This window comes from Diadema antillarum, unplaced genomic scaffold, assembly GCF_040938485.1.
Source record: "Diadema antillarum isolate AM-2024a unplaced genomic scaffold, OU_Dant_1.0 seq00000008_RagTag, whole genome shotgun sequence".
In the NCBI taxonomy this organism is placed as follows: domain Eukaryota; kingdom Metazoa; phylum Echinodermata; class Echinoidea; order Diadematoida; family Diadematidae; genus Diadema; species Diadema antillarum.
The window spans coordinates 16,894-30,593 of NW_027271130.1; the positions used below are offsets into that span (position 1 = coordinate 16,894).

The 13,700-nt window shown below is 38.9% G+C and overlaps 1 protein-coding gene across 1 annotated transcript; it reads left to right on the top strand.

Moving 5' to 3' along the window:
- Positions 1–3,112: 3,112 nt before the first annotated feature.
- LOC139724984 (sialate:O-sulfotransferase 2-like) lies at positions 3,113–10,235 on the top strand. The gene is made up of 6 exons (XM_071636078.1): positions 3,113–3,347; positions 4,082–4,257; positions 5,854–6,031; positions 7,523–7,699; positions 9,141–9,350; positions 9,844–10,235. Exons 1-6 carry the CDS (start codon positions 3,113–3,115, stop codon positions 10,233–10,235), a joined length of 1,368 nt encoding a protein of 455 aa, XP_071492179.1.
- The last annotated feature ends 3,465 nt before the right edge of the window (positions 10,236–13,700 follow it).

The following is a 13,700-nucleotide window of genomic DNA, read 5'->3' on the forward strand; positions in this document are numbered from 1 at the left end:
ATAATATTATGCTCTATGCATCTACGCACATGTATGCATGTACGTACTGTACACCCGGTCATAAATCTATATGAGGTAAAGAAAGATTAAGGCTTGGTCAATCATCTGCATAAGAATAAGGCGGTCGACCGATCAACCGATCAATAGCTCAGGCACGTCAGTTAGTATCGCACACGTCTGCATGAGGTGTTTACATTCCTCTTGACTTTCCTCAAACATCTACCCCTTGTACTCAATCCACCCAGCGACACAAAACAATGAATTGAGCGGAGACATGCTCTGTGCAGACGATATCATCAGGACGGTGCTGAGAACAGGGCTCTGATGACGTGAATAGGTACGTATTACCGTCAGTTATAAATGTCTTCACATTCAGGATACTGTATGTGTTGAAGTGCCTCGGTCAAGACAGCGTACAATACTGTCACGGTGAAGGAGATTACCTTGGTAAGTCTTAATTACACATTTTCTCTATTAGATGGATTATCATTTCGGCTCACCTGCGGGAAAGTGACAATGACAATGGGGGAAGTGGGAAGGGGTCTGTTTTTTGACACATCTGCCAATGTACATTTCAGTATTTCTGCCCTGCAGATGAAGTTTCACCTTCTTTACGTGATATTCTTTCCATCGTGGGAATGAACACACATGCATAGATGGTATATCACAGCATCTAATTGTTGTATGATTATGGCATTGTCACTTTAATCTAATCACATCTCAACCGCGTTCTTCCAAAGAGGCCAGGGGACGTACATCATAATCATTAAAAAAGCAAATCAAACAAACAGATAAAATACTGAAATCATTACTTCAATAATTCACCCCTTACACTTGGGCTTTTCTTCTTTTTAATTAATACAGTTAAGATAGAAATCATGTTTTGATGGCATCGGATGAAACCTTTACACGAAATTTGGTTGTATTACAGATTAGTTGAGAAAAGTGGCTATAATCGAACATGTAGGCCTACTAGCGATATAGCACAACCATCGCAAGACAGCAGTTAAGATCATTGAATGTAAACTCCTCATCAGACCCTTTAACCTTAGGACAGACCGACTGAGTGACGTCATGACTGTGTTTGGCACGTTTACTTCCTCAACCAGACGGTGCATAATTTGTGTAATACTAGAGAAAAAAAGAAAAAAAAAAGTCGTGTTAACACAAGTCACTTCCTAGCTACAAAATTCTGCAGTGTTTAGTGGATCTTACGATATATTATGTGAATGATGTTGTAAATCGCAGTTTCGTTTTGTAATTCTTTTGTTTTGTTTTGTTTTTGTTTTTGTTTTTGTTTTTGTCTTCTTCTTTTTTAAATCAAGATGAGTATATCCAACCTAACCTATTGTTCCACAAGTTTCCTTCATTCTGAATTCATGTACTGCGGATTTACTCACTGGCAAAATACATGTATTCAGGTTACGGTTGAATTTCGCCAATATTAAGGACCAATGTTCATAGCACTGACGCACTCAACATGGTCATTTTTAGAATTCATAGGACGTTATTTGGTGTTTGGCGTCCACAGCTATGCCATAGCTGTACATGAATAGATGCTGGACGATATTTAGTTACATAATTATAACGTATCAAGTTATTCCCTTTTTACAAGCCCTAAATACTTCTAAGTTAACCACTCCTGTTCATACTTACTTTTCTGCCAACATTAAAAACTAAATATTGCTGTTCTCGGATATTTGACTTTATTGTATATGATACACACTGTATTGTGTGTTCCTTGCAAATCGCAAGAAAACAATATGATTTGTGTAACGCCTCCTATGTAGACTTTGCATTTAGTTTAACTCTTGCTGGATGGAGGTAACTGGCATTTGAATTAAATTTTAGATAGAAATGCCTTGAATTAAATTGAAGATAATCAAGAATAAAATGACCCAATTTACATCCTAAGTATTAAATCTATCAAGAATGATATCCTCATGTTCTCAGATACTGTCAAGATAGATAGGGCAATATTTTACAGCATTGTAGAACACAAATTTCTTCAAAATTTTGCAGATGCCGCCACAAATGCTAATTGGTGAGGTATGACATCACAGCCCCTTTCAGAACGAGAGGTAAGTAACGGCGGAGTGAATTGTTTGTTTGTTTTTTATTGAAATCTAGCTGCCTTTTCGGGTATGGCATGCCCGATAGTAGTTGCATTGTATAGCACTTCTCCTTGTTTTGATCAATTGTATAGCTTTTAATTTTGTTGGCGGAAATAGAGAAAAAGCGACAATAGGGAGAAGTGTGTGGTGATAAGCATTAGACTAGTATGCGTGTGTGTCAGTCGTATATATTCAGCGAGAGACCGTCGCAAATTGCTTTTCCTGAATTGGTTACCCAATTTGAACATGAACATCTGACCATGTTTCTTTATAACCGGCTGTGTCTTTGTCAAGACATTAGTAAATTCCAGCATGTATAGGCCGAATGGACTCTTCCTCTCTTTGTCTTTGATAGTTCAGTTTATAGAACGTTGACAGTTTTGTGTTTTCTTGCATATATGATTACAGCTTTTGGATGGTTGTATGTGATCTTATGAATCCTTATATCTGTAGTGCTTGTGAAAAAAAGAATAGAATAATGCTGCGTTACAGTATAGCAGTGTCCATGTACTGCACATAATTTGTTCGTCCTGCATGGCTTGAAGTTATTTGAGCAATAGTGACAAAGATAGCTCTATGAAGTATAGAATATAAGCAATGATGATAAATATTACTCATGTAGTCGTGATGATGATGATGATGATGATGATTAAGATAATGTTATCATGAGCCTAAGAATGATGATGATAAAATTATATGATTACAAACCGACACGAGATGGGAACAGGCTGGGGAAACACGCAAAGACGTTTATCACTTCGAACAAGGAAATACTGATTTGTTCTCCATTGTTTTGTTTTGTTTTTTGCTCTCTGTCAATAAATCAATTAATAGATGAATCTATCTATATCTATTAACTAACTAACTCTATCTACAAAAAACATGTTCTTGGGAGCATACACACAGAGACACATATTATCTATCTCTTTCTGTTACTCCTTCCTTGTGTTTTTATTTCCACGAAGGTTTACAAGAAATCGTGTTGTTTTGAGTCTGCGATGATTTTTCGCTGCTCCCGCAAAGGGAGACACAATGTGTGGCGAGAAGCCATCCTGGTCATCCTAGCGTGTTTTCTGTTCGGCTACCTGATTGGTCTGCACCTTCGCGAGGAACAAACCGACAATGAGCTCGCTCTCTCCCTCGATAAGTCAAACAGGCAGGAGGTGAAGAGGACCAGCGAATTGCTGGAAGAAGTGAAGAAGAAAGCAGGGATACCGTCAGACTACATTTCCTGTGAGTGAAAAACAAAGTACCCCCCCCCAAAAAAAAAAAACACACAAACAAACAAACAAACAAACAAACAAATAAACAAACAGTGTGTAAGGATAAACGTAAGTGAGGCACAGCTCACTAATTTTGCTTAATCTGTGGCTGGCAACATTTAAAAGAAGCAAGCACAGAAAAACAAAGCGGTGGATATGTATGATTTAATTTATGTTATTATCAATCCCTTTTAATTCTGTATGCTTTTTTATATTGTGACTTTTTAAGTTAAGACATGAAAATATATGTCATCTATCCCTAAACCTTAATTGTTTCTTTCTTAATTTCAAATATTGTTACGCGTCATTTAGTTTATTCCTATTAATTGCGCACTATTACTGTGTAATTGTTATATTATTGAGGTGTAGTTATCATTATTAACAATATGACCATTATCATTCTTTGTCATAAATACAGTGCATACTTATAATTGATAGTCCATTTTTATAAACATCATATATGACACCCCTTTCAGAAAAATTAAAGTTCTGATTCAGCCTTCAGGTTCTCTTGCCCCAATTCCCCGCAATCTGTTTCTTGGAAGGCGACATAAATCTTTTAATTTTGACTGAGTAATATCATCGTGAGAATTAAAAAAAAAAATGAACAAGCGTGATGATATAATTGATTCTTCTTTTATATAACATGGGCTTAAAGTCTTATTCTTATCTCTGTTTTGTCACTGTAAACCTCTTTCTTCGCAGCTCTGAATAAAACCTGGTTAACATGGACATCTATAGACAGTCCTGCTCTTTACCGCGCATGCGTACCGAGACCGGAAGTAGACGCCATGCGAGAGGTCATCACAGGGGACATGGTATTAATAGAGAAAGCTGATAGTATGACGATTGAAGCCTGTATAGAAGTGTGCATACAACTCGTGAGTAGACTTACTCATGCTTTACTTATTAACGTTTACGAACCAAAAAATGTTTTTGTTTTCTACAAAGTAGCGTTAATATCCATGCGCATTTGACGTAACTCTTTGTAACCCTCATTAGCTTAAGTTCAAGTTGTTATAGTTCATCTCCAACAAATTGGGGATACAATGAAATGTTTGAGTATGAAAAATCATAATGGCGAGAAATCAGCACAATGATGTAATTAGCATGATAACATAAAAGACACAAGAAATTGATTGTTAACAGAGACACAAATAAATGCCATATCTTCATGGTAAACTCGAAAACAAAATTTTTGTATATGGAGGGGACTTGCTAAAAATCACAGCTTCTATTAAGTATAGTTCCCTCATAAAAAGGGAGAAAACTATCAAAATGTTTAATAGGCCTTCTATATTGAAAATGTTACATTCCTTTTATGACTGATTCAATACCTAATGACGTTTCATTTAACAATGATAATGATTCAAAGAATTTGTATATGGCGTAATATCTAGTGAAGTTTTGCTTCACTTTGCAGGTGATGATAAAGATGATGATTATATATTAATGGCGTAATATGTATGGTGTAACATATCTGTTTGAAAAATGTTTAAAGGCTTAGACTGCTCTGTTTAAAGATGTAATTACATAGAGAAAGGGAGGAGTATATCTATTATACTTGATATTGGTTAGCAAAAGGAATAGGCTTGATGCTTTTGTAATGTTGTTCCAAAACTTGCTCAATTGTGAATAAAGGTGTCTAAAAGCTCCAAGCCCTCACTTGAAGTAGCTTTACCTCTAAATTGAATAAAGGTATGAAGAAAGCGTGCGACATAATGAAATTACTGAGCAATACTTTAAGTGTTTTAAAGATGAGCATTGGTTAGCTAAGTTTTAAACAGTGCACTGCAAAAAGTCCGGTGTAAGATATGAAACACCGAGCTGGTGTTAAATTTCCGGTGCTCATTCATGGTGTTAGATTAACACCTCCGGGTGTCTTTTCAAAATATAAAATTGTTTTTTTAACAGTTTCTTAGTTACTGCACTTCTTGTTAATGTTGAACTTCAACAAGACGATAAAGAATTTTCCGACAAAGTGCTTGATTTTCGAAAAAAATGTGAAAACACATTTACACCACAGTAACACCAGGTGGTGTGGTCTCCTATTGAAGCTGGACGGGTGTTATACCATTGAAATTAACACCACCAATATCAAATCAACACCATGCGGTGTCATTATTGAATTAACACTAGCGCAGTGTCAAAAATATCACCAGCCACAGTGTCAAATTAACACCACAAAGTGCCAGGTGAACACTTTTTAACACCATCACAATTCATTTTCAACAACTGTGGGTGTGGTCCTCTATTGAAGTTAGACCGGTGTAAGATTTAACACCCATGGTGTTAAATCTAACACCGATGTTTTTACAGTGTGGGGGAAAAGGTTACTGGAAATAAAGAAGTGAGTAGAAGAAAATGAAGGCTGATATTCTACAAGCGTTTACAAATCACTATAGTAATCGTTCGAGTTTCACTTTCTCTCAGCTCTCTTAGTTGGTGTTCTTTATTCTTTTTGCTGTTTCCCAAAGGTATTTACCTACGCTGCATTAAGTCGAGGGAGAGAGTGCCACTGCACCGAGGTCTCAGCGAAATCCCCCTTCTTGACGTATGTGGATAGTGCCCTCTGCGATCAGCCATGTACAGGCGACGCGGAACATAATTGTGGAGGGGAGATGTACATGTCTGTCTACAGAACAGCCGTGGCAGGTATGTATCGAAAAAAAAATCACTTTTCTAGAATAATGAAAAAGCACTTCGACTAACTTTCAGGAAGCAGGGGAATTAATTGCTACCTTTGACATTTGTCAGTATTATAATATATTTGATGGAATGGGTAATTTTCATGAAAATGTATTTTTGTGGAATTCCCTTTAAATTTTCTTTATATTGTTGTCCACACAATGCCGTCATAACCTCTTGTAGTCTCCTCATGTAGCCGTTCCAACATCAAAACTTTAAAACTTCATAACTTTTGCATCGATTGTCCGATTTTCCTCAGACTTTCACTGATGTGTTCCACTAATATTGCTGCTTTCACTCAATCCACATTAATTTTCTCTTTGGGTTTTGGTTTCCTTTAATGATTACTCATACCTGAAGTGAAGCCTTTGTCTAAAAGCCATCCTGTTGCACTAAATGCAAGATGAAAAAGTTCAGGGTTGTTTAAAGATATCAATAGAGCTAGCAGTGGGAAAGCCTATAGAAATCTCTCCGATTTAGTTTTATTTATCTATCTAATCATTTGTTTATTTTTTACTTACGCATTCGAATAACTGATCATTTTCCTATGAGCGGCGTCTGGTACCAACATTTAAACCAATCGACAGAATAACAGCTGGTAATGCTTTTCCGTTTCGCACTGACTGGCGCCCGATGACGAATCGAGCAGTTTCATTTGTCAAAGTAACTAACTGCCATTACTGTATTTAGTAAGTGAATCATTCAGTAGGAATCTTACGCGTGGTATAGATTTTCTACCAGTCGTAAATAATCATCGCAACCGCAGCTCTCAAATCTTGTGCTGTTCGGCTTCCGGTTCAGATCTTTGATTAAGACGGTCAGCGCTGTACAGAGCTGTAAAGAGCTGTAAAGAGCTGTAGAGAGCTGTAAAGAGCTGTAAAGAGCTCTGTTGAGGCCGTTAAAAAGACGGTTCATGATACCCAAACACTGACTCGATATTCACAGGCTTTGATATACCGATTTTTTTTCTTATTTTCTACTGCTGTGCACAATCATGAAGCTTCCAACGATTCAGATATAATGTGACGATAATGCGTCTACATAGGATGATAATTATGATTGCGTTGGTCTTTCAGTCGTTTGTTACAATGAATTAGCTTTACTTCTTTGGCATGTGCGTTATGAGCAGTTCTATAAAGTTGTACGTAATGTTGCCCATACTGAGAGTTGACATGCGACCTATAGGCGTATGTATCGCATGTAGTACAAGAAAAGCGGATCATAATGTGAGACAATGCATCCTTGATTTATCACAGTACATAAAGTTGGAGTGCAATGCTTGAAGTGAAAAAAGAGAATATATTACAGTGAAAATATTATTGCAAAAAAGAAACATGTTGTTTAACCCCTGTGTGCGACATTTATTTCTGACCATAGATATGTGTGTTAAATTAGTGCACATTTGAGTCACTGGCGCAGAAAAGGTTTAGCAGAATTGCGTTTCGCATTTTCATTCAGATCCAAGGTGCACTCACATCGAGCTTGGTAAGCGGGGAACATTCCCGCTCATAGCACTGGCGTCCTTCCCCCGATCGGGTAACACATGGACCCGGCAGCTCATCGAGATGGCGACTGGCGTTTATACTGGAAGCACGTACTGGGACACCGAGCGGAAAATGGAGATATCGAAGAAAGGTAAAGATGTAGCTTTTTGCAAAGGCAGCTCGCTATGATTTGAGCACACGCACACAGAGTGCAGTGGACTAGCACACGCAGCGCGCGAGCGGCGAGCTGCGAGTGTACTCCGATCCGATCGCTGTGTGCGTGCGAGTCCATTGCGAGCTGCCTTTGCAAAAGGCTACGCAAGATGCGGACATTAGGACCCCGTTTACATTGCGCGGCCGATCCCTCCTTCATTTCAGTGTAAACGCGCAAAAGGCCGAATGCGGGGCCAAAATTGCCCGCGCATTTGGCCACGCTCTGGAGGTGGTCTCGGCCGCGGCTCTGCAGCGGCCGAGCCCGGCCTTTTCTCAGTGTAAACGCAAACTAGGCCAAATGCGCGGCCAATTTTAGTCTGGCTTCCAGACCCTCTGCCCGTATTACAATTGTATTTCGCTTTTCAGGAAATTAACTCCCTCAACGTCGAAAACTAGTATAGTTTAAGGTGGTTTTGCTCTGCAAAGGATTTTTCCTTCGGCAAAGGCCTTTGCCCGAACGGCGACTTCGTCGCCACGGAATCCAGTTGGCAAAGGGTCTGAAAACCAGACTATACCAAATTGCGTTTGTTTACAAGCAGAGCGCCACTACGACAAAATAATTGAAAGGTTTGAATTAAAAGCCCAGGCCGAGCCCGGCAGTGAAAACGGACAAAATTGTGGGGCTCGGCCCAGCAATTGAGGCCGGGCTCGGCCCAGCAATTGAGGCCGGGCTCGGCCCAGGCCCGCACTGTAAACTGGGCCGAGCCGCCGTCGCCGTTCGCCGTTCGGGCAAAGGCCTTTGCCGAAGGAAAAATCCTTTGCAGGACAAAACAACCTTAAACTATACTAGTTTTCGACGTTGAGGGGGTTAATATCCTGAATAGCGAAATAGTACGGGCAGAAGGTTTGGAAGCCAGACTAAAATTGGCCGCGCATTTTGCCCAGTGGCCGAGACCACCTCCAGAGCGTGGCTAAATGCGCGGCCAATTTGGCCCCGCATTTGGCCTTTTGCGCGTTTACATTGAAATGACGGCGGGCTCGGCCGCGGCTGAGCCTCGCACTGTAAACGGGGTCTTAGGCGCCTTCGAATTTTGTAGGCTTTGTAAAGTTAAAAGACTGTAAGTTTGAGCGTTTCTTGAAACACCGACGTGAGCGGTATCATTTTTAAGGCATTGTCTATTTCAATCATTGTATGGAACATGTTTGTGTGTTTGTGTGTGTGTGTGTGTGTGTGTGTGTGTGTGTGTGTGTGTGTGTGTGTTATACATGTATTACAATTACGTCTACACCTCTATGTTTGATGACAGTTTTTATTGGTCATATAATAAATTAGCACTGGATATATTACAAGTCGTAAAGCTTCTTAAGAAATATGAGTCTAACAATGCCATCAATTATATACTGTCTCTTAAAAGTGTTACATATTTTCTGCCTTTCAGTTTTCCTCGGCGGGAACAGTGACTACAGGGACCGTCGCACTATTTGTATCAAAACCCACCAGTTCGGTATTTCGCACGTGCGGGAGTTTGAGGGTGCCGTTCTCCTCATTCGCAATCCTTATCGAGCGATCGTAGCCGAAGCTTTCCGAAGGCAGTCGTCGGTTTCCCAGGGTGCACCGGAGCAAGCTGTGGCATATTTTGCATCATCAGGTATCCTGAGACAATTGTATCTAAGGTTATTTTTTTTTCTTTTTCTACACGAAGGAGGGCTAAATAATTTGTTAAGACTGGGAAAAAAACCAACAACAACATCAACAACTGTAGGCTACAAATGTTACAGATTTGTGGGTTGTTTTTTTTTTTCCCCTAAACTTTGGGACGGAGGGACTAGGGGCTGTAAGAGCTCAAGTAGAATAGATAAGGCCTTTTTTATCACCGGCAGAATTTGAGTATATCAACTACGTCAATGGAGAGAGAGGGAGAGAGAGAGAGAGAGGCGCACAGACATACAGACAGCTAGACAGACAGACAGACTGGCAGAGTGGAGAGAGGGAGAGACAGAGGGCGGGTGACGAAACAACGGCAGCAGAGATGTTTTCTTGTCAGTTTCGTTACTGTTTGACACAAACCATTGATGACTATGACTATTCATCTCTTTGCTTTTCTTTTTTCTTTTTCCTTCATCACAATCAAAAACCTTCAGATTGGGCAACGTTTGTGAACAATCAAATCGATCGCTGGAAGTCCATGAACATGCAGTGGCTTCAGAACCAAAAGCGATGTCTCCCGATTATCTACGAGGAGCTGGAAAGTTCCACCGTTGTACAAGTCTCCGACATCGTGGTTTTCTTGAACCGTACGCTCAACCGCGAGCGCGTCGTCTGCGCCACCCAGGAGCATCCGTCCTCGACGCAGACGGGCGTCTCCCTGGGCAACCACGGAAGGGTCACGCGCGTTTACCTCACCAGAGACCCGTTCACCAGATCAATGCGCAAAAAAATTGACGCAAGCATCCGGATGGTGAACAAAACCCTGTACAAACGGAGCCGAAAGACGCTGCCGAGAAACTATCTAGAGATCAAAGATCTCTTCTAACTCTTGTACTAGTTTTTAGAAAGTGATGATATGGATCTTTAATCAAATAATTGACAGAGAGCAATAACGCAGCAAGTCTTTCCCTTTGCCTAACACGCCCCGGAGGCATAAGTTTGTGGATGGGTCTTCGAATGACCGGTACTGATTATCGGTTCTAACGACAGCTCAGAGATTTTCATTGGTCAGATACATTACTTTGTTCATTCGGTTGCATTGACGTAATCTACAAAAGCCTCGGCAAGTTCATCGTACATGATTGGCAAATGAAGTGTCGAACACGGATGATACAAGGGCAGAAATTTGATTTTCGGCCGAGACCGTTTTGGTCGAGTTGTGTCCCTATACCTGTTCATTTTCAGGTTAGCTACTGTCTGTGCCTTGCTGCTTTGCCTATTTAATGTTGCATTGTATGCGGCGGTGGGATGGAATTATTACTTAGCTTTGAGCTGGTGCTGCTGGCAGGATGTAATTATATAGCACACCAACAATGATCCATGCCTCTATTTTCATAAAACAAATAATGCACATAATTTGTTGGGCATTTTAACAGCTGTTCACCTTCGTCATCGCCTTGTATGTTTGTTGATTATGCCAACATTACGTCGCTTGGAAAATTCTTACTATTAAAAAAGATCCTGTGTATATACCATAATTTGTGTAATATCAACTCAGATGATGTCAAATTCAGAGCAAGGTGACTAGATCAAGATGATCCATTTCTACGGAACACCCAGCTGTCTTAATAAATTCACAGCTTTCCATTCCACTTGCTTAAAGGGGCATTCCAGACGAGTTTCATTATTTCACAATATGTAGTACATAAATCGACAGCTCCATGTATAGATTGTGGAATTTATTGTGGTCCTTGAGCAGAGAAACAATACTCTGAAAAATCATAAACAAAATCACACTGAACAGTGTTGATTACATAGCAGCCTCACATATTATTCCAGAAATGTAGCATTGTAATTCATTATGATACCACTTGCTTAACAAGTTCACTTGTGTAGCATGTATGCAAGCCATCTTCTTTTGTTCTGCTTCCTTGAGATCCAACTTAAGCATTCTTACGGTGAGGCTGCCATGTCATCATCCTTGTTCATTGCAATTTGTTGTAAATTTAGAAAATATCCTTATTCCTCAACCCAATCAATATAAATTCTGAAACTCTGTACTCCGTATAACTAATGCATAGTTGTTTAAATGTAAGAGTCTGAAAATCATCCGGAGGTTTCCTTCAATCCTGGGACGGTTCCACTTAACAACAATGACTGTCATAATGGAACGGTTTTTAAAGAGTTTTTTGGACCTGTCTTGCTTCTGAGGTTTTAAACCCTCCTAACATGGCGTGGATTGGTGCATATCATTAATGATTCATGTGTCTATTTTTGGCAGGATTATTTAATCTGTTGACATCACAAAATACAAAGAAAGAGAGAAATTTGATGATAATGATAATAACTTTTATGTGTTAGGGCAGAGCTTAATCGGTGCGGGGCAAAAGAAAAAGAGCAAAATGTAATATTTTGCAAAAGCAGAAGTCAGGATGAAAGGAATAATTTTTTGACAAGAAAATGATACAAAATAGTTTGTTTTAATGTTTGTTTGTTGTTGTTGTTGTTGTTTGGAAAGTGTGTTGTTAGGCTCAACCACAACATTACTTTCCGTGCAATTGTAGTCAAGTCAGGTGTCATGATTTTCCTGTTTTGTTTCTTTCATAAAGTTAACATATCATGATAATGTAAGTTTGTGTACATGTGTATTATTGAAATAATTGCTATATATCGTGTTGTGATCTTTTAAATCCCAATTGCTATGATGAAATGGATATTAACATTATATCCCCTCTCTTTCTTAAAAAAAAAAAAGTATTGTGCCACGTGAAAATAAACTCCTTCGTTAAACCGTTACCGTTTTATGATGTTCTACGATGCTTTTCATAATCATAGTGTAGAATCTAATACAAAATTTCCAGAAGGAAAAATTTGTCGGCTTCTCTTCATGTCGCTACCAGCAAATACCTTATTGTCAAATTCCTGGAAAATTATATCAACTACTGAAAGAAAAAATGAAGAAGAAAGAAAAGTAATACAGTGAAGATCATGACCCGGGGACAGGGCTGACGCTTTTACGTCATAGTAACCAGGTATAGCGTTAACCTAGTCAAAATGTCGGATCTTAGATTGGCTTTGCTCCGAAGAACATACAGTCTTTATCATCTTAGCACTGAGTAGACTTATACTCTCGTACTGCTCGATTGTCAATGTGGTGATGTTACTGCAGCAGTTTCTATCATCTTACTTTCAATGGCAAACCGATTTTCAAAAGCACGCTTTTTACTTGACACATTTCTGTTGGGGTTGCCATGGTAATCGGACAAATGATGCACAGTGAATGATGAACTGCGGGGTTTTTATCTAAGGACCATCCCAAATGATAGTAACACATTCAAAGTTGTTGTTTCTTGCATAAAGAAGTCATAAAGTTTTCAGTCATATTCGCCATTGAAACAGTTGAAATAAGGGCCAAGGTAAAGGGAATTAATGATCAATGGCACAATAATTTTTTTTAAAGAATAACATATATGGTTTAGTGAGGTTCCCATTGTTTCTTGAGACCGATATCATAAATATGACAATTCCAAGTTGAATTAAGATAAATTCTAATTCCTACAAATTCACGTGGTCGCCATCATACAGTACAATGATGTCATGATCATCATTACTCTACCTTCGAATAAAGGTGCATGAAGAGAATAATATTAATTTTGTTCAAGAAGAATTAATGTTCGGTGACAAACTATGTACTTCACGCAAAGCCTTCGAGAAACTATAGGTTTTCCCGGCCAATTTCGCACTTTTGTCAGCCCAATTCCTAATTGCTGCATTCAATTTAGCAAAATTTAGCTTAGATGACATGTTCGGTAGTTCAATTTTATGATCTCTTCATTTAAATTCATTTTGGAGCATTCAAATTACCTTTAGCCTCATTCTAATTAACACTTTTTCAATTGAAATTCGTAAAACAAGCACCATTTCGTTATTCGTTCATTCAATTTAGAATGATATAGTCACGTGATCACGGACATGCCGCACTCGTTCATTCAAATTCATTTTTGGGCATCCAATTTAACATCTTTTGCGGTCAATTTAGCACGCATGTTTATGCTTTGGTTCTTTCTTTTTTTTTTCAACATAGTTATTGTTTTGCAAGCGTCATTACATTTCATATTTTGTACTTATTTTAGAGATTTGGGCAACAGTTTTTTTTTATTCTTCAGTGTGCTTAGTGATTCTTCCAGTCCGAAGATATAGTGCATCATGTGGCCACAACTTATCTGGCCGTTGAGTGCTTTATTCCGAGTGTGTCGGCCAGTTCTAGGAAGTCAAGGTTATGATCATCAAATGTTTCTATAATTCTTTTTCTGTCTTCTTGAGAAATAGGTCTGTATCTAACTTGTGCTGT